The sequence below is a fragment of the Leptonychotes weddellii genome, chromosome 2 (assembly GCF_054177405.1).
Source record: "Leptonychotes weddellii isolate Sample4059 chromosome 2, ASM5417740v2, whole genome shotgun sequence".
Lineage (NCBI taxonomy): Eukaryota > Metazoa > Chordata > Mammalia > Carnivora > Phocidae > Leptonychotes > Leptonychotes weddellii.
Window position 1 is genome coordinate 137,440,760 of NC_138370.1, and position 20,074 is coordinate 137,460,833.

General features: G+C 43.4%; 2 protein-coding genes across 3 annotated transcripts in view; one reads left to right on the top strand and one right to left on the bottom strand.

The window, feature by feature from the left end:
* Positions 1–3,282, bottom strand: part of POLR2B (RNA polymerase II subunit B) — a 45,181-nt gene extending 41,899 nt beyond the window's left edge. The window contains exon 1 of the mRNA XM_006730828.3: positions 3,062–3,282. Coding sequence (XP_006730891.1) covers positions 3,062–3,080 — 19 coding nt within the window. The 5' untranslated portion in view covers positions 3,081–3,282. The remainder of the gene's footprint in view (positions 1–3,061) is intronic.
* Positions 3,283–3,422: 140 nt separating this feature from the next.
* NOA1 (nitric oxide associated 1) lies at positions 3,423–16,316 on the top strand. 2 transcript variants are annotated; one of them, XM_031025369.2, is made up of 7 exons: positions 3,487–5,002; positions 6,730–6,894; positions 7,549–7,754; positions 10,897–11,028; positions 12,136–12,252; positions 15,168–15,288; positions 15,988–16,316. In XM_031025369.2, exons 1-7 carry the CDS (start codon positions 3,856–3,858, stop codon positions 16,185–16,187), a joined length of 2,088 nt encoding a protein of 695 aa, XP_030881229.2. In that variant the 5' UTR covers positions 3,487–3,855; the 3' UTR covers positions 16,188–16,316. The 2 variants fall into 2 exon arrangements, with proteins under 2 accessions (XP_081668456.1, XP_030881229.2); XM_081812330.1 differs by lacking the exons at positions 12,136–12,252; positions 15,168–15,288; positions 15,988–16,316 and adding an exon at positions 11,414–12,121 and having other exon boundaries at positions 3,423–5,002.
* The last annotated feature ends 3,758 nt before the right edge of the window (positions 16,317–20,074 follow it).

A 20,074-nucleotide genomic window follows, 5' to 3' on the forward strand; every position in this document is an offset into this window, starting at 1 on the left:
CAAGATTCTTGCCAAGAGAATTAATGTACGCATTGAGCATATTAAACACTCAAAGAGCCAAGATAGCTTCCTGAAGTGTGTGAAGGAAAATGATCAGAAAAAGAAGGAAGCCAAAGAGAAAGGTACTTGGGTTCAACTGAAGCACCAGCATGCCCCACCCAGAGAAGCATACTTGTGAGAACCAATGGAAAGGAGCTGGAACTGCTGGAACCCATTCCCTATGAATTCACTGCATGATAAATGTAAAGAAAATAAAAGACCTCAAGACTGTTAAAAAAAAAAAAAAAAAGAGCTGTTTTTATGTAGTGGCTAGAACACAATTAGATTATAATAGGTTGAGGAGAAACTGGAAAATAGGAACTGAAAACAACAAAGAGCCTATTTTTTTTTTTTTAAGAAGCTTGGCTGTGGGCGCCTGGGTGGCTCAGTTGGTTAAGCAACTGCCTTCGGCTCAGGTCATGATCCTGGAGTCCCTGGATAGAGTCCCGCATTGGGCTCCCTGCTCGGCAGGGCGTCTGCTTCTCCCTCTGACCCTCTCTCCTCTCACGTGCTCGCTCTCATTCTCTCTCAAATAAATAAATAAAATCTTAAAAAAAAAAGAAGTTTGGCTGTGAATAAAAGGAGAAAGGCTAAATATTGGAAGAAAAAGTAAACAAAGTGTTTAACAACAACAAAGAGTTTCTTTTTTTGAGGACAAGAGATCTAATATTTCACAAAGAAAAAGAAGACTGGTGAAGAGGAGTGTCTGGAAAACTGATGAGGGCATATCTAATAAAGCTATCAAAACGGGGCCCTGGGTGGCTCAGTCAGTTAGGCATCTGCCTTCAGCTCAAGTCATGATCTTGGGGTCCTGGGATCGAACCCTGTGTTTGGCTCCCTGCTCAGCGGGGAGTCCACTTCTCCCCCCACAACTCATGCTTGTGCTCTCTCAAATAAATAAATAAAATCTTTAAAAAAAAAAGGGGGGGGGTGCCTCGGTGGCTCAGTCGGTTAAGCACCTACGTTCGACTCAGGTCATGATCCCAGGATCCCGGGATCAACCCCAAGTCAGGCTCCCTATTCCGTGGGGAGCCTGCTTCTCCCTCTCCCAACTCGTGCTCTCTGTTGCTATCTCTGTCTCTGCCTCTCAAATACATAAAATCTCAAAAAAAAGATATCAAAGGACACAGGCAGGAATGGATGTAGACTCAATGCTGGAGCAGACTTGAAAAGAGAAGTAACTTTAACTCTCTTTCCACAGGATTATTATACATTGCTAATGAGAATATACTGGAGCACCTGGGTGGCTCAGTCAGTTGAGTGTCTGCCTTCAGCTCAGGTCATGATGTGGGGTCCTGGGATTGAGCCCCATGTCAAGCTTCCTACTGGCGGGGAGCCTGCTTCTCCCTCCCCTCCCCACTCGTGCTCTATCTCTCAAATAAATAAAATCTTAAAAAAAAAAAGAATATAAACTAGTATAATCACTATAAAGGTCACTTGGCACCATCTGCAAAATGTTACACACGTATTATCATTTGAGCTGACAATTCTATAGGAATTTCTCCTACAGACATACCTACACTGGACAAAATGACATGTACAAGATAATTAATAACAGCACTATTTGAACCAGAAAAAGACCGGATATAACCCAAATACCCATCAATAAAACACTACTTAAGGTACACCCATACAAACTAGGTAGGTGTAAAAAAAAAATGAGGTGCTCAAGAAAATCTCCTAAATATAAATACATATATAAAAAAATAAAAGTGCAGAAAAGTGTGTTACCTTTTTTCTGTAAAAGGATGGAAAACAGAATCCCATTTCTATTTGCCTGAATATGCATAAAGCACTCGAGAGAGAACCTAAGAACAGAGGTAACTTATTGTGGAGGAGGTCCACTCTACACAGATGGTGGACAAGAATAAAACCTTATGCTTTAACATTTTAATATTTTCTACCTTGTGAGCCATGAGAATATTCTACCCACTCAAAATTTAAGCTAAGAAAACTTTTAATTTTTTTTCTGAGATAGGAGTTAAGAAATCTAACAATACTAACTAATTTCCAAACTCAAGATATGAGACAGAGAAGTTTAAACAGTAGAGTTTACGCTTTTTCTTCTTTTTCTCCATGGAGTGGCCTGGGAATAAGGAGAAACGTGAGAGGTGGCCACAAGACTGGGAGTCAGAAAAAAGTGGTTTGAAATAGTAAGTATGGAGAATGGAAGATCCAGCATTAAAAATACATACTATACACTAGACACGACTAAGAATTCTACATGTGAGAGGAAAAAACAAAGACATATTGGTCCTATTCAATAGGATACATAACACCTGAAAACTCTTCCATCTGTGGGGAGACGAAATTTAAAGGTCATCTTTTTTTTTTTTTTAAATTTTATTTATTTGAAAGAGTGAGTGAGAGAAAGAATACAAGCCGGGGAGGGGGAGAGGGGCAGAGGGAGAAGTAGACCCCCTGCTAAGCAGGGAGCCCGATGCGGGGCTCGATCCCAGGACCCTGAGATCATGATCTGAGCCGAAGGCAGACGCTTAGCCGAATGAGCCACCCAAGCGCCCTAAAGGTCATCTTTTAAGACAATTTAGTTAGACAAATGACAGCATGAAGGAACGCCCGACACAGACACTAGATTCTTTGACCCGGCTGTAAAACCTAACACAATGCTTGGCACAGGATAACACTCAACAATTCAACTATTCAATAAATTCACTCTGGCCTTGGGGGAAATCAAGAAAGAAGCCCTTTGCTTCAAAGTCAAAACAACGGAAACTGTCTTACTGCTCCGCACGCCATTTCAATCCGGGAAGGCGGTATCAGACTCAGCCAGGAGCAGAAAGTGGAGAGAACAAGAATCACCTGACTAGGAGCATTAATGCTAAGGTTCCCTGCACCCTCCATCTCTCACAACCCCAGCTTCGTTCCCGGCCTGGGGAATGTTGGGGGCACGACTGGGAACACTTGAGCGGCGAGTAAGGGGGAGGCCGCAAATCCTCAACTGGTTCAGCTCCCCACTCTTCCCTCCTTAGGTCGTCGCGGAGTGTTCTGAGAAGTTACCTACCCTCGTCCGCGTCATACATATTGGCAAACGGTTCCCAAGTTCCTAACTCTTGGAATCAGAGAAAATCGCGCAGCAGCCTACAACACCCGCAGCGTGAAGAGAAGTAATTTCCGTCTCCGGCGTTCCCAGAATGCTCTGCTTCTCAGGCCAAAGGCCACCCACAAAGCAGCCTACGTAAGATCTGCGCCTGCGCAAGTGGGAGGCTACGGTTTGGTGAGAGTTAGAATTGCGCACGCGCAAATCGTAGACCGCCGCCTCCGGTGCTGGTAGCGAGGTCTGTTCCTCCAGTGAGGGTAGGATCCCGCCAATTAAATGTTTTGTTTTTTCAATATTGTTGCACAAATAATGACACCTGAAAAAAAACCAGAAAGATTTATTAATAAAAGATTTTAATTGAGGCCGTGGGTATGCGGCATTTGATGGGGTTTTTTGCACTTCTAGAGACTAAAAACATGAAGCTTTTAAAAAATGTGATTCACTAAAAGCCAGTTGTGCCAGCGATGGCGCGTTGAAGAAGCCTGAAAGTACACAAACCCTCATTAGCCTCTCCCGCCCACCCAGCTCAGCCTAGGTCGCCGATGCTTTTGACGTAGCTTTGAATGGGTTCTCCGGCCTCAGGTCCTTCATCGCGAGAACTCACAGGATTAGACGCGAAAGAAGCCGAAGTGCGCTTTCCGATAAATGACAGCCCACCGGTAGTCCCGGGCTTAACTCAGGTTTAATGCGCATCCCGGATCCCAGTGCGCCTGCGCGCTTGTGACTCCGCCCCCGCCATACCAGGGGTAGCGTTCTCCATGCTGCCTTCACGCTTCACCCGCCAGCTGCTGTGGCCCTTCCTACGGGGATCAGCTCCCGCCGTAGCGTGCCATGTCCCTCGGGAGCCGCTTCTCGAGAGATGTGCGGTCGCCTCCTCCTCCCAGCACCCATCGGGCCTGGGACATAGGGTTTCCCATGGCTCAACGGCGACTGGGGGTTACGAAGGGAGGACTGACATGGAGGAGCATTTTCTGTTCCCCGAGTACATCTCGGAGCCCGAGCCTGCACCGATCCTCGAAAAGCAGCTGCGAGAGCTGCAGCAGCGGCAGGAGGAGGAGGAGCGACAGAAGCAGCAGCGGCGGGAAGAGCGGCAGCAGCAGAAGGTACGGGCCAGGAGCCGGCTACACCCGGTCGTGGGACACCCGGACCCGACGGTGCCGCCCAGCGGCCTGAACTGCTCGGGCTGCGGAGCGGAGCTGCACTGCCAGGACCCCGCCGTGCCCGGCTACCTGCCCCGCGAGAAGTTCCTCAGCGCAGCGGCGCAGACTGACGGCGGGCTGGCGCGAACGGTGTGCCAGCGCTGCTGGCTGCTGGTGCACTACCGGCGCGCCCTGCGCGTGCAGATGAGCCGCGAGCAGTATCTGGAGCTGGTGAGCGCCGCGCTACGTCGCCCGGGGCCCGCCCTGGTGCTCTACATGGTGGACCTGCTCGATCTGCCCGACGCCCTGCTGCCCGACCTGCCCGCGCTGGTGGGCCCCAGGCAACTGATCGTGCTGGGGAACAAGGTGGACCTGCTGCCCCGGGACGCGCCCGGCTACCTGCAGCGGCTCCGGGAGCGACTGTGGGACGACTGTACCCGCGCAGGGCTCCCGCGGCCCTCTGGCCACCGGGGACCACAACACGCCGGTGAGGACCCGCAGCAAGACGGGAGGGAGAATTCGATTCCTTCCGCCAGGACCCGCACGGTGCTCAGGGATGTACGGCTCATTAGCGCCAAGACTGGCTATGGGGTGGAAGAATTGATCACAGCGCTTCAGCGCTCCTGGCGTTACCGCGGCGACGTGTACCTGGTTGGCGCCACCAACGCTGGCAAGTCCACTCTCTTCAACACGCTCCTAGAATCCGACTACTGCATCGCCAAGGGCGCTGAGGCTATCGACAGAGCCACCATCTCCCCTTGGCCTGGTGAGCCTTAGGAGTCCCGCTTCCTTCCTTTTCTGAGATGCTGAAAGTCTGGTTGCAGCCCAGGCACCTCGTATATCCTTCCTTAATGTCCACCAGGGGCTGTCTGGAGTCTTCCGTTTAAAAATTCTCTCCGTGGGCACCTGGGTGGCTCAGATGGTTAAGCGTCTGCCTTCGGCTCAGGTCATGATCCCAGAGTCCTGGGATCGAGTCCCACATCGGGCTCCCTGCTCCTTGGGAGCCTGCTTCTCCCTCTGCCTCTCTCTCTGTGTCTCTCATGAATAAATAAATAAAATCTTTAAAAAAAAAAAAAATTCTCTCCGTACTTTGGTCACACCTCTCTTTTGTGTCATGCTAGTTCTTGGAAATTTAGTACATGGTAGAGTCATTTTCTCATGGGCATATATATGGAGCACTTCTGTGTTCCAGTCACTGTTCTTTAGGCACTGTAGATGAACCAGGAAACAAAGCAAGAGTTCCTGCTCTCTTGGAGGTTTCCCTGGTAGCTTTACTTCTTTGTATGTTTCTCTGGAAAGTCGTTCTTTTTACTTTCTTTTTTTCCTTCTTTTATTTTCTAAACTTCCACCCCTCAGTCTTACTCTTCATATCTTAAGTTTATTCATAAGATCAGTATACTATACACATTTAACATTTGAATAATTCACTAATGCTATATGATTTGTGGCTTTGAGAAAAAAGTCAACTTTGTGGGTTTTGTTTTTTAAGATTTTATTTATTTGTTTGTTTTTTTAAAGATTTTATTTATTTATTTGACAGAGGGATAGAGAGCACAAGTAGGCAGAGTGGCAGGCAGAGGGAGAGGGAGAAGCAGACTCCCCGATGAGCAGGGAGCCCGACGCGGGACTCGATCCCAGGTCACTGGGATCATGACCTGAGCCGAAGGCAGACGCTTAACCGACTGAGCCACCCAGGCGCCCCTTTATTTATTTATTTGTCAGAGAGAGAGCACAATCAGGGGGAGCAGCAGGTAGACGGAGAAGCAGGCTCCCTGCTGAGCAAGGAGCTGGATTCAGGACTCCATCCCAGGAGCCTGGGATCATGACCTGAGCTGAAGGCAGACGCTTAACCCACTGAGCTACCCAGGTTTTGGTTTTAAGAAACTCTGTAATTGCAAAATGGGTCCTTCTCTGACCATGTTGGTATTTAACAGTTGGCAAAACTGCCTCATTTGTTCCTTTGAAACCAGTGTTTAACTTTGATAAGCTCTTCTTCTCTGTCCAGGACTTTGGTTAAATTATACACAGAAGTGCTTTTATGCTGGATGGTAGTACAGTGAAAATGGAAAGAAAGCAGGTCTGCAGATTTGGGATTCAAATCCAAGTTGAGCCTGTGGACCAATCTCTGAGCCTGTTTCCTCATCTATAAAATAAGAATGATCTTGTAGAGGGTTATCATGAAGGTTAAGTGAAGTAAATCGCAGTACCCAAGTCAGTATAGCTCCTCAAAAATGTTAGTTTCCCGGGGCACCTGGGTGGCTCAGTCTGTTAAGCGTCTGCCTTCGGCTCAGGTCATGATCCCAGGGTCCTGGGATCGAGTCCCGCATCTGGTCCCCTGCTCAGCAGGGAGCCTGCTTCTCTGCTCATCCTCTCTCTCTCTCTCTCTAAAAAATAAATTAAAAATCTTTAAAAGAAAACATGTTAGTTTTCCTCCCCGTATTCCCTTTTCTTGTACAATGTTTATAAGAACATATTTACTCTTTGGTATTTCAGGTACTACATTAAACCTTTTGAAGTTTCCTATTTGCAACCCAACACCTTACAGGATGTTTGAAAGACAAAAAAGGCTTAAAAAAACTGCAGCTGAAGCTGAAGAAGATCTTAGTCTGCAAGAACAAAATCAACTTAATCTCTTGAAAAAGCATGGTTATGTAGTAGGTAAGCATCTTCTATAGGAGAACTCTTGTTGGGGCTATGCTAAAATTTTTTGTTGAACCTGAAATACAGCTGTCTAGGTCTAGCCAGTTTTTGTGGGGAGAGACTACTCTCCTTGTTCTGGAACAAAGAGGCCCTTGAGAGGCAAGGCTGCTGTTTGGAAACCCAGAGTTCACTGTGCTAGGAAAACTGAAACAGTAGATACTTGGAGAAATCCAGGAGGGGAAACCTGCAAAACTGTCCACCTAGCCATTGTCGGGGTGGAAGCATTTTCGCTGAGAAACAGCACCCTCTCCTTGCAGGTGAGCACAAGTTGTAGACTCCATGCCGCAGCTTTATATTAGATTGTCCCTCGCTCTCCTTGGTATCTTTTTTCAACCTTCCTTCACTGAAAACAGTTTGGTTGCCAGCACTTTTCCCCCAACCACCCAGCCCCTTGCCCAGTGTACCCAGCTAGCGACATATTTGACCACTGCAAAAGTCTGACCTCCACTGCCTTTGAAAAAAAAGGCAAAGGTATCATTGGAGTCTTGCTTCCGGACACCATAGTTAGTCTCAATAACTTGTTTTTGAGGCAAGTGAGGAGAATAACAATTATCTGTCTGGAATCAAAAGCTTCAAAGGAGTGACTAATAGCTTAAATATAACTTGTTCTAGGAAGAGTTAGAAGAACATTCTTGTATTCAGAAGAACGGAAAGATGAAGCTGCCTTTGAGTTTGATGCTGATGCACTTGCCTTTGACATGGAAAATGAACCTGTTATGGTTGCAGATAAATCCACCAAACGAGTAGAATTGACCCCGCAAGATGTGAAAGATGCCCACTGGTTTCATGACACCCCTGGAATTACAAAAGAAAATTGTGTATGTATTTGATGTCTTTTGGAACTATTAACTTTCAGTTGCACGAGTGCCATCTTCATTGGCAGAACATAGGAAAGGCGTGTCCTTTCACTTTAGACTCAGTTCTGATTCATTCATAGAAGCAGTTCAGGGTGAGCTATGTGCCATCAAGATCTGTATTCTGTTTGGTAGGCTTCACTGCTCACAACCTCTTTGTGTTAGTGTGGTGGCTACCTTCGTTAGGGAGACATTTATAAAATCCTAGATTTTGAGGCTGGAAGAAAACAACTGTCGCTGCAGTCCAGCCACCTATTCTATGCTTGAATTCCCTCTAAACATATCCATCCAGCTTGAACTGAGATAAGGAGTGACTCACCATCAGCTGAAGCAGTGTCCCCTTGTCTCCCATGGTAACCCATCTGGCCTTTGACCTGCTGTTTGTGTGGAGCTGAACAGTCTCCCTGTAACTTGTACCCATTGTTCCTCCAAATGGTCCTGTATGGAATGAACATAATGCCTCTTTCTCTTGCTAGACTTTGAACTATTTTAAGTTTAATATCCTATCTCTTCCTCACTCTACTCTTTCATTAGTTCATCCAACAAACATTGAACATTTACTGTGCTGACATAATCCAGATGATTTCTCTTTGTTTCTTGCAGCTGTTCTCTCTGAGAGGCTTTTCATCAACTCAGGCCTCTTTTCAGAATATTTTCTTATTTGTTTTCATCCTTAAAATACGACACTAAAGGGCAGCTGGGTGGCTCAGTCGGTTAAGCATCTGCCTTCGGCTCAGGTCATGATCCCAGGGTCCTGGGATCTAGCCCCGCATCGGGCTCCCTGCTTAGCGGGGAGTCTGCTGCTCTCTCTTCCTCTGCCCCTCCCCACTGCTTGTGTGTGCTCTCGCGCTCTCTCTCCCCCTCTCAAATAAATAAAATCTTTAAAAATATATATAACACTAAGAACTAAATTTCTTGTGTAAGTGCCCTCTGATGAGCACAACTTAGAATAAGATTAACTCCACCTGTCTTGCCCTTATATGTCTTTTTACTCCCAACTACAATCTTCTGGGCAACTTTCTTTTATATCATTAAATTAAGCCCATATCCTACACACTCATTAAATTTCACAACATTTTATTCATTTGCAATTTTGGTTATCATCCAAGTCACGGATTGACTGAAGAATGCATCCAGGATACAGCCTTACAACAGATCCATTAATCAGTTTCCTTTGAATCTGGTTACTGACGCAAGTTCCTGATTTGCCTAATTTTGTCTGTATATGCCTATTAAACAACAGTGGTGTCTTAGCTTCTTTTCACTCTTTGCCTTATCTGGATCACTTAGTTTCAGTCTCAGAATTATACTCTATTTAGTGTCTCATGTCATAGAATCATATAGATGTTTTTAACTTTTTTTGCGCTCCTAGAATAATTGCTTGTGTCCTGTCTCTTCCTTAGCAATCCGTAGCTTCAGAGTAACTGGATTGCTTTCTAATAATGTTCTAGCACTTGAACTTCACCATTCACCAACTTATTCTTCCCTTTTAGAATCAAGTCAAGGATAGCAGTTACTTTAGTCATCTGTACCTTCTTGTCAAATAGTCAGAAAAGCAAGAATTTGCTAATATTGTAGCCAGCAAAATGAGACCCTAAGTTTCTGGCAGTTTGTTTCTGTGTCAGTTTAATGATACATTTATTAGATGCCTTAGACCAGTGTTTTCCCAAACCATATCAAGGAACTCTGTTGAGAAATAAATTAGGGTCTCTGCTAAAAAGGGTTAAAAGGCTTCTACTGCAGGTGGCTTTTAATGTGCTTTTTAAAACACAAATGCTGAGGAAAGTACTTGTGGCCCCTTGTTATATATTTTCTTGTGAGGCTTTCTAGGTTTCACGTATTCTTTATTTCCTTGTTATTTTTCTTTTTTTTGTTGTTTTTAAGATTTTATTTATTTGAGAAGAGAGAAAGCGGGGGGGGGGGGGGCAGAGGGAGAGGGAAAGAATCTTAGCGCAGAGCCCAATGTGGGACTCGATCCCACAACCCTGAGTTCATGACCTGAGCTGAAACCAAGTCAGATGCTTAATCGACTAAGCCACCCAAGCACCCCTCCTTGTTATTTTTCTTAAGAATCAAGTTCATAAAAGTTTTTTAATCCACTTTTTTACCTTCTCTAATACTTCTTTTTTTTAAAAAAATTTTTTTAAGTAATCTCTACACCCAGTGTGGGGCTCGAATTCAGAACCCTGAGATCAAGAGTCACATGCTCTACCAGCTGAGCCAGCCAGATGTCCCATAATATTTCTTTTTTTTAATATTTTGATTCCTTAAATCCTACCAGAATCTTGTGCTTCCTGGCTTGCCTTTTCTATTTTCTCTGGTCTCTTTAGGAACTCTTCATCCTTAGAAGCCAGAGGATTCATAACTTTCTCTCTCGTTTTTTGTTGAGTGTTTGGGGGAAATAAGAAAACTGAAGACCAGACTTCAGAAAAGGGTTCTTCAAAGCTCTATAACTGCTCCTAGAATGAGGTGACCATTTTGCATTTAATGCATGCATACTTGCCAGTGGGCTAGCAGATGGCATATTGCCTTACCTTTAGCTGAGAACTACTGGTCCCTAGAAGCCTTGGTGGAGAGAACGTATGTGGTGTTTTGGGATTGACACATCACTCTTTTCAGTTCACATCAATTTTGACATTTGAGTGATGCTACTGACATACAAAGTCTTATACTCCCATATAAGTTGTTTTGCTCAGTATTAAGTTGTGAAACAAGAGTAGAGCCATCCATAAATTGATTGATTTAGACAGAACGTAGCAATTTTATGTGCAGCAACTTCTGACATACTTTGGTTTATTGTGAAGTCTGGAAAAAAATTATCACTTTTTTTTAAGATTTTATTTATTTATTTGACAGAGAGAGGGACAGAGAGAGAGGAAACACAAGCAGGGGGAGTGGGAGAGGGAGAAGCAGACTTCCCGCTGAGCAGGGAGCCCAGTGTGGGACTCGATCCCAGTACCCTGAGATCATGACCCGAGCCGAAGGCAGACGCTTAATGACGGAGCCACCCAGGCGTCCCTATCACTTTTTACCTTAAAGGTAAATCACAATATATCATATCTTCAATAAAAGTAATTCTCTAAAATATCTTCCCTCCACTTTACAGATTTTAAACCTTCTAACAGAAAAAGAAGTAAATATTGTTTTGCCAACACATTCCATTGTTCCAAGAACTTTCGTGCTTAAACCAGGAATGGTTCTGTTTTTGGGTGCCATAGGCCGCCTAGATTTTCTGCAGGTAAGGAAAGTCTGTACTGTTAAAAAATGACTTAGGATTACTTTAAGGATGCAGATATATGAACAAGATTGGCAAATTGTTGATAACTAGTTCATGACTGTGTAGGAAGTTGATACTTCTTTGTTTGTTTGTTTGAAATTGTCCATAATAAAAACTTGGGAAAAAGAAATGGGGAGGAAAAACAAGTAGTAGGTCTCAAAAGCTAGATCTTCATTAGGATATTGAATGCCCCATACAGCTTGGCATGAGGAAAAGATACTGCCCCTATCCTGTGGTATTATTTCACATGGAAATCATAGGTTAAAAAAAAAATAGGTCCAACCTTTAGGTACAGGGTTAATGTGCATTAAATAAATCCCACACTTTTTAAGTTTTTATTTTTAAGTCATCTCTACACCCAACGTGGAGCTTGAACTCACAACTCCTGATCAAGAGTCACATGCTCCACTGACCGAGGCAGCCAGGTGCCCCTCCCACGCCTGTTTATATCCCAAGATACGTATACATTACATATGTACTTTTTTGTTTGATATTCATTTACATAGCATCATTTTGGTGATTTTAGAGTATTTATAGAATTGCTCCCTGTTTTCCCAAAGTGAGGAGAAAAAGGAAATGTAACATGGATGTATCTAGCAACAGTAAATGTAACTTGCAGGCCATTGCTATAGCATATTTCTTGGGTTTTGTGTTTTCTCATAATTTTTTGGCAATTTAGCCTTACACACTTAAAACCCGTATATGTTTCGTTAAAGCCCACAGAATGTTAAACCTAACTTTATACCGGCACAATTAAAGCATTTCCTTTTACTTATATTCCCATATATATACTTTTTTTCTTTTAAGTAGGCTTCACGCCCAGCGTGGAGCCCAACACAGGGCTTGAACTCATGACCCTGAAATCAAGAGTCAGCCGCTTTAACCGACTGAGCCACCCAGGCACCCCTTCTTATGTTTTTCCTTTAATTATATTTATTTACATTTCCATTTACTTATAAAGGGAGATTGGTTTTTTTTGAGGGGGGTGGTAATTGATTGTAATTTGTAATATGTTGGTTTTGCAAGTTTTTCAGTTTGTAAAATAACTTATTTTCTTCCTTTCTTAAGGGAAATCAGTCAGCTTGGTTTACAGTTGTGGCTTCCAACCTCCTCCCTGTGCATATTACTTCCTCTGACAGGGCAGATACTATGTATCAGAAGCATGCAGGTCATACATTACTCAAGGTGAGGCAGCACACTTGGAAGATCACACAGTTGGGTTAACCTACACTGTGACAGTCCCGCAGCCCTGCTAAGGAAGCCTTTGTTGGACATACCATTTTTGTTATATGATCAGCTAGCTCTCTCCTCCCCTGTTCTGCTTGAGGATTTGGGCTATAAAGTAAAGTGGACCCTATGAGAAAAGGGATGTTGTTTGGACTGATCCTAGAATAGCTACAGACTTGTGTTTTCTCTAAACTACACTGGCCAATACCGTAGCCACGAGTGGCTATTTCAATTTAAATAAAATCTAAAATTTAGCTTTTCAGTTGCACTAGCTACTTTCCAACTGCCCAGCAGTCACATCATTGCAGAAAGTTGTATTGGATTAATGCTGAGCGAAGAGAAGGCACACATTTTCTCACAGCTGGGGGCGTTACTGGCATCCAGTGGACAGAGGCCAGGGATAATGCTGAACATCCTGCGGTGCACAAGACAGACCCTCACAACGAAGAATTATCTGGTCCAAAATGTCCATAAGGCCAAGGCTGAGAAGTCCTGGTCCGAGTGGAAAAGCTCTCCTCCCAGGTTCTAACTCCCAGACACTTAAGATTATCCTGGCTTTTTACTTCTGCTCTACTAGTTCCGTCCTTCCCCCTGTAAGTATGCTACAGTTTCATCTTTAAAAAACAAAACAAAACTCAGTGTCCTGCTTATTCCTTCTTTTACAGTCAATACTTCTCGTGCTCCTCATGTCCCGTCCTCTGCAGTCCCTGTTTGGTCCTTATTGTGTCACTGAAATTGTTCTAAGTTCACCAAATACTGTGTGAGAACTGTTTTCAGCTTAATAAGGCATTGCATACACACGGTTAATGTACAATGTCTGTACAATGTTTAAGATCGCCACGGCCAGACTGTGCAAATGCTCTTTTCCACCACTTCACAAAGCTGTGTGACTATGTGTCATACCTATATCACAAGGTTGTGGCGAGGACTGAGTTCCAGGGCACTGCTGTAAGTGCTATGTAAGTGTTTGTGGTGATGATGATGATGATGATGATGATGATGATGATGATGATGGAACACATCTACAAAAATACCAGGTGCACCCAGCAGAGGTGATTTAGTATTAATTAATGCTTATGCAACTGAATATAAGCCAAAACCCAAAATATACACCTGCCCTTCAAAGAGGCTAAAGATAAACCTAACTTGAGAAGTAAATGCTTTTTTCTTTCTGTATTTCCTAAGAAAGCCAGACTGAAATTAAAACTTCATTGAAATAATTGCCCTAAAGTGAATATTCCAGAGACTTGTAGGATTTGCAGGGTGGGTGAGCCTATAAAGGCAATCAGCAATATAGGATCTGTTGATTTTTCTACACTTAAAAAGCCTTTGGTTGTCCTGTTACATTTGCTCACTTTTTAGGCAAAACATAATACATGAGTTGAAATACAGCTGGAGACTTACAGGAAAGAAAACTTCCTGAGTTTGTTTAATTTGGCTGTCATAAAAATGAACTCTGTGGTTCTCTACCCCCACTCATCTGTGTAGTTTTCAGAGTGGACATCACTGATACTTTCCAAAGCAACAGTCCCAGCCTTCTCTCCCACCGTAACAGAAACGTGTTTTGGGGGCTACTCTGAGACTCATTCTTGCCTCCTGGTTTTCTTACCTCCCAAATGAAAGTCAGCCCTGCCTCCTAATTATCACTGAATCCAGCCTTCCAATTCAGGCTGTAATCTGATGTCAGTAGGCTGTTTTTGAGATCCTGAAGTATTTTCTTAGCTTCCAGCTTTTGCCCTCCTCCCACCTCCACCCCAAATATACCTCCATGGCCACTACAGCAGAGCTTCTCAACCAGGGTTGACTTTTGCCCCCAGGGGCCGTTTGACAACGACTGGAGACATTTTTGTTTTTCACAACTTGGTGGATACTGAGTAGATGCCAGGGATGCTGCTAAAAATTCTACAATGCACAGGACAGCCTCCCCAGCCCCCCCCCAAAGAATTATTCAGCCCAAAATGTCAATAGTGCCAAAGTTAAGACACCCTGCCCTACAGAGATCTTTGAAAAATACAAAGCAGGCCACAGTATTTTTTTATTCCTATCTCTGTTCTTTTTCCTGCTTATAATTCCTTGGTAGTTCCACATTACTGAGAAGTCCAAACTGATAGCCTCATCACTAATACACACTCATACACAGACTTAATATACCCTATACAGTTCAACTACAGTTCCCTGAACTCATCCTTTTTCCGGTTTTTGTGTCTATACATATGCTAATCCAGAATACCATTCCAGTAAGTAACTTTAACCTATTTCTCAAAATACTGCTCAGATACTGCTTCTTCATTAATGTTTTCCTCGACCAAAACATGTTCATTACTTCTTCCTCCACAACCATAGTACTTAATAGATGCTTCCCATCATGCTCCTTACCTTGTAATTTGTCTACATGTTATCTCTACCTTCTGACCCCTGTGGGCGCAGGGACCATACTGTAACATCTATCTTTTGTCCCTCATGTTAAACACAAATCTATTAATAATTACCCAGTTACTTCCCATTCATGGACATACCTGTAAGCAGAAGCTGAACCTTACCCATTGTACATGTACCCTTCACTTGTAATGAGGCAGGGAGGGATTAATCTTTGAGGCCAGCCAGGCCTATGAGAACTAAGGTATTTTGAAGGATGTTACCATAATTGCCAAACATTACTCTGTAAAGCTTTATGGAGGGCTGTAAAAATAGTGTAAACTAATAAAACAAGATGCTGGTATCAGGAGGTTACCACCAGACGCATGCTCACATGCAGATTTTGTCACTGGGATCTCTATAGGCTTCATCTCCCTACAGAGCTCTCCCATACTTTTCATTTGAACTAGAAGTGATTTGGGGTTTTCAGTAGCTGAGAATATTTATCTCAATGGCAGGTTCCAATGGGTGGAGAAGAACGAATGGCAGGATTTCCTCCTCTTGTTGGTGAAGACATTACATTAAAAGAAGGACTTGGGGAATCTGAAGCAGTGGCTGACATCAAGTTTTCCTCTGCAGGTAATTTTACACCAGGCACTTTTTTTTTTTTTAAAGATCTTATTTATTTGACAGAGAGAGAGAGAAGAGCAGGGGGAGTAGGAGAGGGAGAAACAGGCTCCCCGCAGAGCAGAGAGCCCAATGCGGGACTCGATCCCAGGACCCTGAGATCACGACCTGAGCCGAAGGCAGACGCTTAACCGACTGAGCCACCCAGGCGCCCCCCAGGCACTTTTTAAAAGATGAATAAAGTAGCCTTACTGACTTACAGTATATTTTTATAGAAATGTGCATTTAACATAAACTGAGGATTTTAGGAAATATGTACTAGTTTATTCATTAAATGCAACCTACTGTAAAAATAAATTTGTACCTTTTCACAAATGCATTGCATGCTTTCTTTAAAACTAGAGCAAAAGAGGGACACCTGGGTGGCTCTCATTAAGCATCTGCCTTCGGCTCAGGTCACGATCCCAGGGTCCTGGGATCGAGCCCTGCATCAGGCTCCCTGCTTGGTGGGAAGCCTGCTTCTCCCTCTCCCTCTTCCTGCCACTCCCCCTGCTTGTGCTCGCTCTCTGTCAAATAAATAAAATCCTTAAAAAAAAAAAAAGGCAAAAAAGAGCAGTAGCCTCCTTTGGTGCTCCATTTTGAGCTTGAGCTTGGTGTTTGTAGTAAGATGGTTGCTAACACCATTTTGTGTTCTGTCGCATGCCTGCATAGGTTGGGTTGCAGTAACACCTCAGTGTAAGGACAGACTGCATCTCCGAGGCTACACACCTCAAGGAACGGTTCTGACAGTCCGGCCCCCTCTCTTGCCACATATTGTTAACATCAAAGGAGAGCGCCTCAAGAGAAGTGTGGCCTATAAAACCAAGAAGCCTCCTTCCCTTGTGTACAATCTGCAGAAGAAGAAAAAATAGATAAATAGGTGAAGTTGATCTTGTTCACACTGAATATTAACTATATTAGACATAACTACATACATTGAATTGTATTAAATATAACTATAATAAAGCTCTCTTTGCTCCCACCCTTTTTAAACCACCCAAGACTGTGCCTGTTTGTAATGTATTGAATTTGTAAATACAAGTTATTTTTTTGTAAGGTATGTATATGTATATATTTGCAACCCAAATATACCTAAAAAGGAGTTCAGCCACATTCAGGTTTCTCGCACTACTTATTTATTAAGACCAGTTGGGGGCACCTGGGTGGTTCCGTCGTTAAGCGTCTGCCTTCGGCTCAGGTCATGATCCCAGGGTCCTGGGTTCAAGCCCCACATCGGGCTCCCTGCTCAGCGGGAAGCCTGCTTCTCCCTCTTCCATTCCCCCTGCTTGTGTTCCCTCTCTTGCTGTGTCTCTCTTTGTAAAATAAATAAATAAAATCTTTAAAAAAAAAAACAAAAACAGTTGTTGGGGCACCAAGCTGGCTCAGTCAGAGAAGCATTCAACTCTTGATCTCAGGGTCATGAGTTTGAGCCCCATGTTGGGGATAGAGATTACAAAAAAATAAATAAACTTAAAAAAAAAAGACCAGATGTCATTTCTTATTTGCAGCCTGATTGAGAGAGCAACACAACAGTTGGCATATGAAAAAATGGCAAAAAATGAATTTGTCCAAAATATATTGGCTTAAGTAAGATAGAAGTGAATAGGTTCCTCTGCTCTGTATAGTCATCCAAGTATCCAACTGGTGGAACACTCTGTGGCTTCCTCTCTAGGTCTAAGGTGGTTGCTCAGGTTGTTAACCCTTCCCAGCAAGTGGCAAGAGGGAAAGTGAGTAAGAACACACAGTTTCCCTATTTCAAAGAAGGGGGAAAGGTTGGAAATTGCACACATTCCATACCGTCCATTGGTCAAGTCACAATGGTCACACCCACCCACAACAGAGCTGAAAGATGTTGGGGGAAATGGAGACCATTTGGGGTTTTTATTACTTAGGGGAGAATGAACACTGGAGAATCAAGTAGATACTTTACATAATCCTACCTGAAAATCTTAAGAAAAGATTCAGGTTATATCTTTGTGGCATCCAAAGCCTATTCTGCAGTTATCAGAGCACTTACAACCATTTTATCAACATCTGCCTGTATATACTGTATAACATAACATCAGTCAGATGTCTACCTTTTATTCCTAGCTGAGTAAGTAGCACTGTAGCTGTGTACAGTGAACAATTGGCAAGTCAAGTCCCAGATCCCAATGTTGAGATGAATGCTAGTGGGATTAGCTGGACTGAAATGCAGTCAGATCCATGCATTTCCTGTAGACTAAGGTTTACCATAAAATTAATAAACATACCTATGGAAAAAAAAAAAAAATAAACATACCTATGTTCTCAGTCAATGGGTATCCCCCAGCCCCCATCTCACTAAGACAGCTTAGAATAAATGGTTAGCATTTTAAGATGCAACTTGTAAAAACTAGATCTCGCTTTCATCATGTTTCAAAGAAAATACTATTGGCATCTTGGGGAAAGGAGCTCTTTATGTGTAAAACTGCATTTCAGTATGCCAGCATCCCTCATCCCCAGATAGTAAATGCCAGTTAGTAACAGCTCCCTTTGCCCCATTAGTCATTGTGACAAAAAAAAAGCACCTCTCAGGCACCTGGGTGGCTCAGTCAGTTAAAGGTCTACCTTGGGCTCAGGTCATGATCCCAGGGTCCTGGGAACGAGTCCTGCATCGGGCTCTCTCTGTTCAGCAGAGAGTCTGTTTCTCCCTCTGCTCCTCTCCCCGGGTTTGTGCTCGCTCGTTCTCAAAAATAAAAATCTTAAGAAAAAAAAAAAGTACCGGGCGCCTGGGTGGCTCAGTTGGTTAAGCGACTGCCTTTGGCTCAGGTCATGATCCTGGAGTCCCGGAATCGAGTCCCGCATCGGGCTCCCTGCTCGGCGGGGAGTCTGCTTCTCCCTCTGACCTTCCTCCTTCTCATGCTCTCTGTCTCTCATTCTCTCTCTCTCAAATAAATAAATAAAATCTTTAAAAAAAAAAAAAAAAAGTACCTCTTACATTTCCAAGCCCACCCTCTAGAGGGCGGTAGCTTCCCAAATTGAGAAAATCAATTTCTAGTTTTTATTTTGGAAAAAATGAAATACCATTAATTTTACAAGTTAAAAATCTGGCATTTGTATAAAAATATAGAACCTACGAACTGATGCTGCTGTCATTACCCCGATAACTTCTGAATATTTTAGAAAGCAAAGCATTCCTCCTTATCGTCTGTCTCTAAGCTTTTAGGCCTCCTGACTAACAAAGATCCAGTTTTTCAATGTTCTTAATTTAGACTCTCAGATCTCCTTTAACTCTAAAATTCAATGATTTTGTTTTATAAAGCTTGACTGAAGCAGATGTTCCAGTGTACCTTGCTAGAAGTTTCAAACAGTACAGTTTACTCGGCAAGTTTAGTTTCCCTGGTTATATTAGTTAATGTCTTCAGGTCTTCATTTTCCCACCTATAACAGGAGGGAAAGACATTAGATTTTTCTCAGTCCTTGTATAATTCTCAGCAAAAACAGGCAGGAAAGCCAGGGAGAGTGGTTCCAATACCGCAGACAAAAATGATGCCCCATGCCTAGACAGTCGAGGACTTCTGCTAGGATCCGTGTTAACTAACTCCATATTCTGCCAACCTCATGCAGCCCAGGATCACTGCTGGTATATTCAACTGCTCCACAGTGGATGTTACTTTAAGAAAATTGTTACTGTGTTGGTTTCTAAGCATTAGTCAGCTTAGTGATACTTCCTAATCTAGTAATCTAAGTATGAAGAGCTCCCTTGAATCAGTAATCATGCAGGAATAAGTTTAACAAGGAGAGATTAATGGCAAAGTGTCAGGACAGCCCACTCACTTTTCCACAAAACAGAGATGGTTTCAAGGGGCTAGAAAACAATTAAGCAAGTTTATACTAGATCATTTACAATTTCTGCAGCTGTATGATGTTCAGCATGTCACCTCTTTTGTATTCCTGACACCTAAAGGAAGTAAAATATGTGCCAGCAAAGGTTTTTGACTTCTGTGTAATATTAAACTCAAAGTTGTTGTTTTTTTTTAAGTTACACCTTATCTCCTCCCTTTCTTGAAACAGCAGCATTTCCTTCCAAGGTCCCGGAACAGTTTAACACATTTTGAATTTTTAATCACCATAAATGGCCATTAGAACTTTACTGTGGGGGCGCCTGGGTGGCTCAGTTGGTTAAACGTCTGCCTTCGGCTCAGGTCATGATCCCAGGGTCCTGGGATCGAGTCCCATATCGGGCTCCCTGCTCCGTGGGAAGCCTGCTTCTCCCTCTCCCACTCCCCCTGCTTGTGTTCCCTCTCTCGCTGTCTCTGTCAAATAAATAAATAAAATATTAAAAAAATAATAACTTTACTGTGTAGTTCCCCCAGAGTCTAAATTTGTTTATGTTACTTGCAACGCTCACTTCCCATGACAACCAAGGAGAAGTAGAGCCCAGATGCAATCCTGTGGGCTTGCGTTTCTGGATCGTTCAGACACTGCTTACAAAATGGAGATCAAGGCCAGTTTCCTGCAGATGACTAACTTGGAGCTCCCGCTGTGCCAGCCTTGGTAGAGCTGTTATTGCTTCACTGAGTAGGCACCCAGCGCCCAAGCTGGGGTGAGCTGGTTCGTAGACAGCCTCTGATCATTTATCCTGGCTTCCCTCCCACTTGGCTCTGCCTTGTGGAGCAATAGAATCATTTCCATTCTTTCTCAGACTGTTCCATTTTCTCTTGGCTGCTTTCCTCCTCCCAGGGGGATTGTTTTCTCAACTGTCAAAGAGTAATGCTTAAACATTAAAAACAAGACC

What these genes read in the sequence shown, in the direction of transcription:
- NOA1 (XM_031025369.2), top strand. Translation starts at nt 3,856, where the DNA reads ATGCTGCCTTCACGCTTCACCCGCCAGCTGCTGTGGCCCTTCCTACGG. An exon ending in AAAGCATGGTTATGTAGTAG is followed by an intron (nt 6,895 to 7,548) that starts GTAAGCATCTTC and finishes AACTTGTTCTAG; the next exon opens with GAAGAGTTAGAAGAACATTC. An exon ending in CAGGTCATACATTACTCAAG is followed by an intron (nt 12,253 to 15,167) that starts GTGAGGCAGCAC and finishes TCTCAATGGCAG; the next exon opens with GTTCCAATGGGTGGAGAAGA.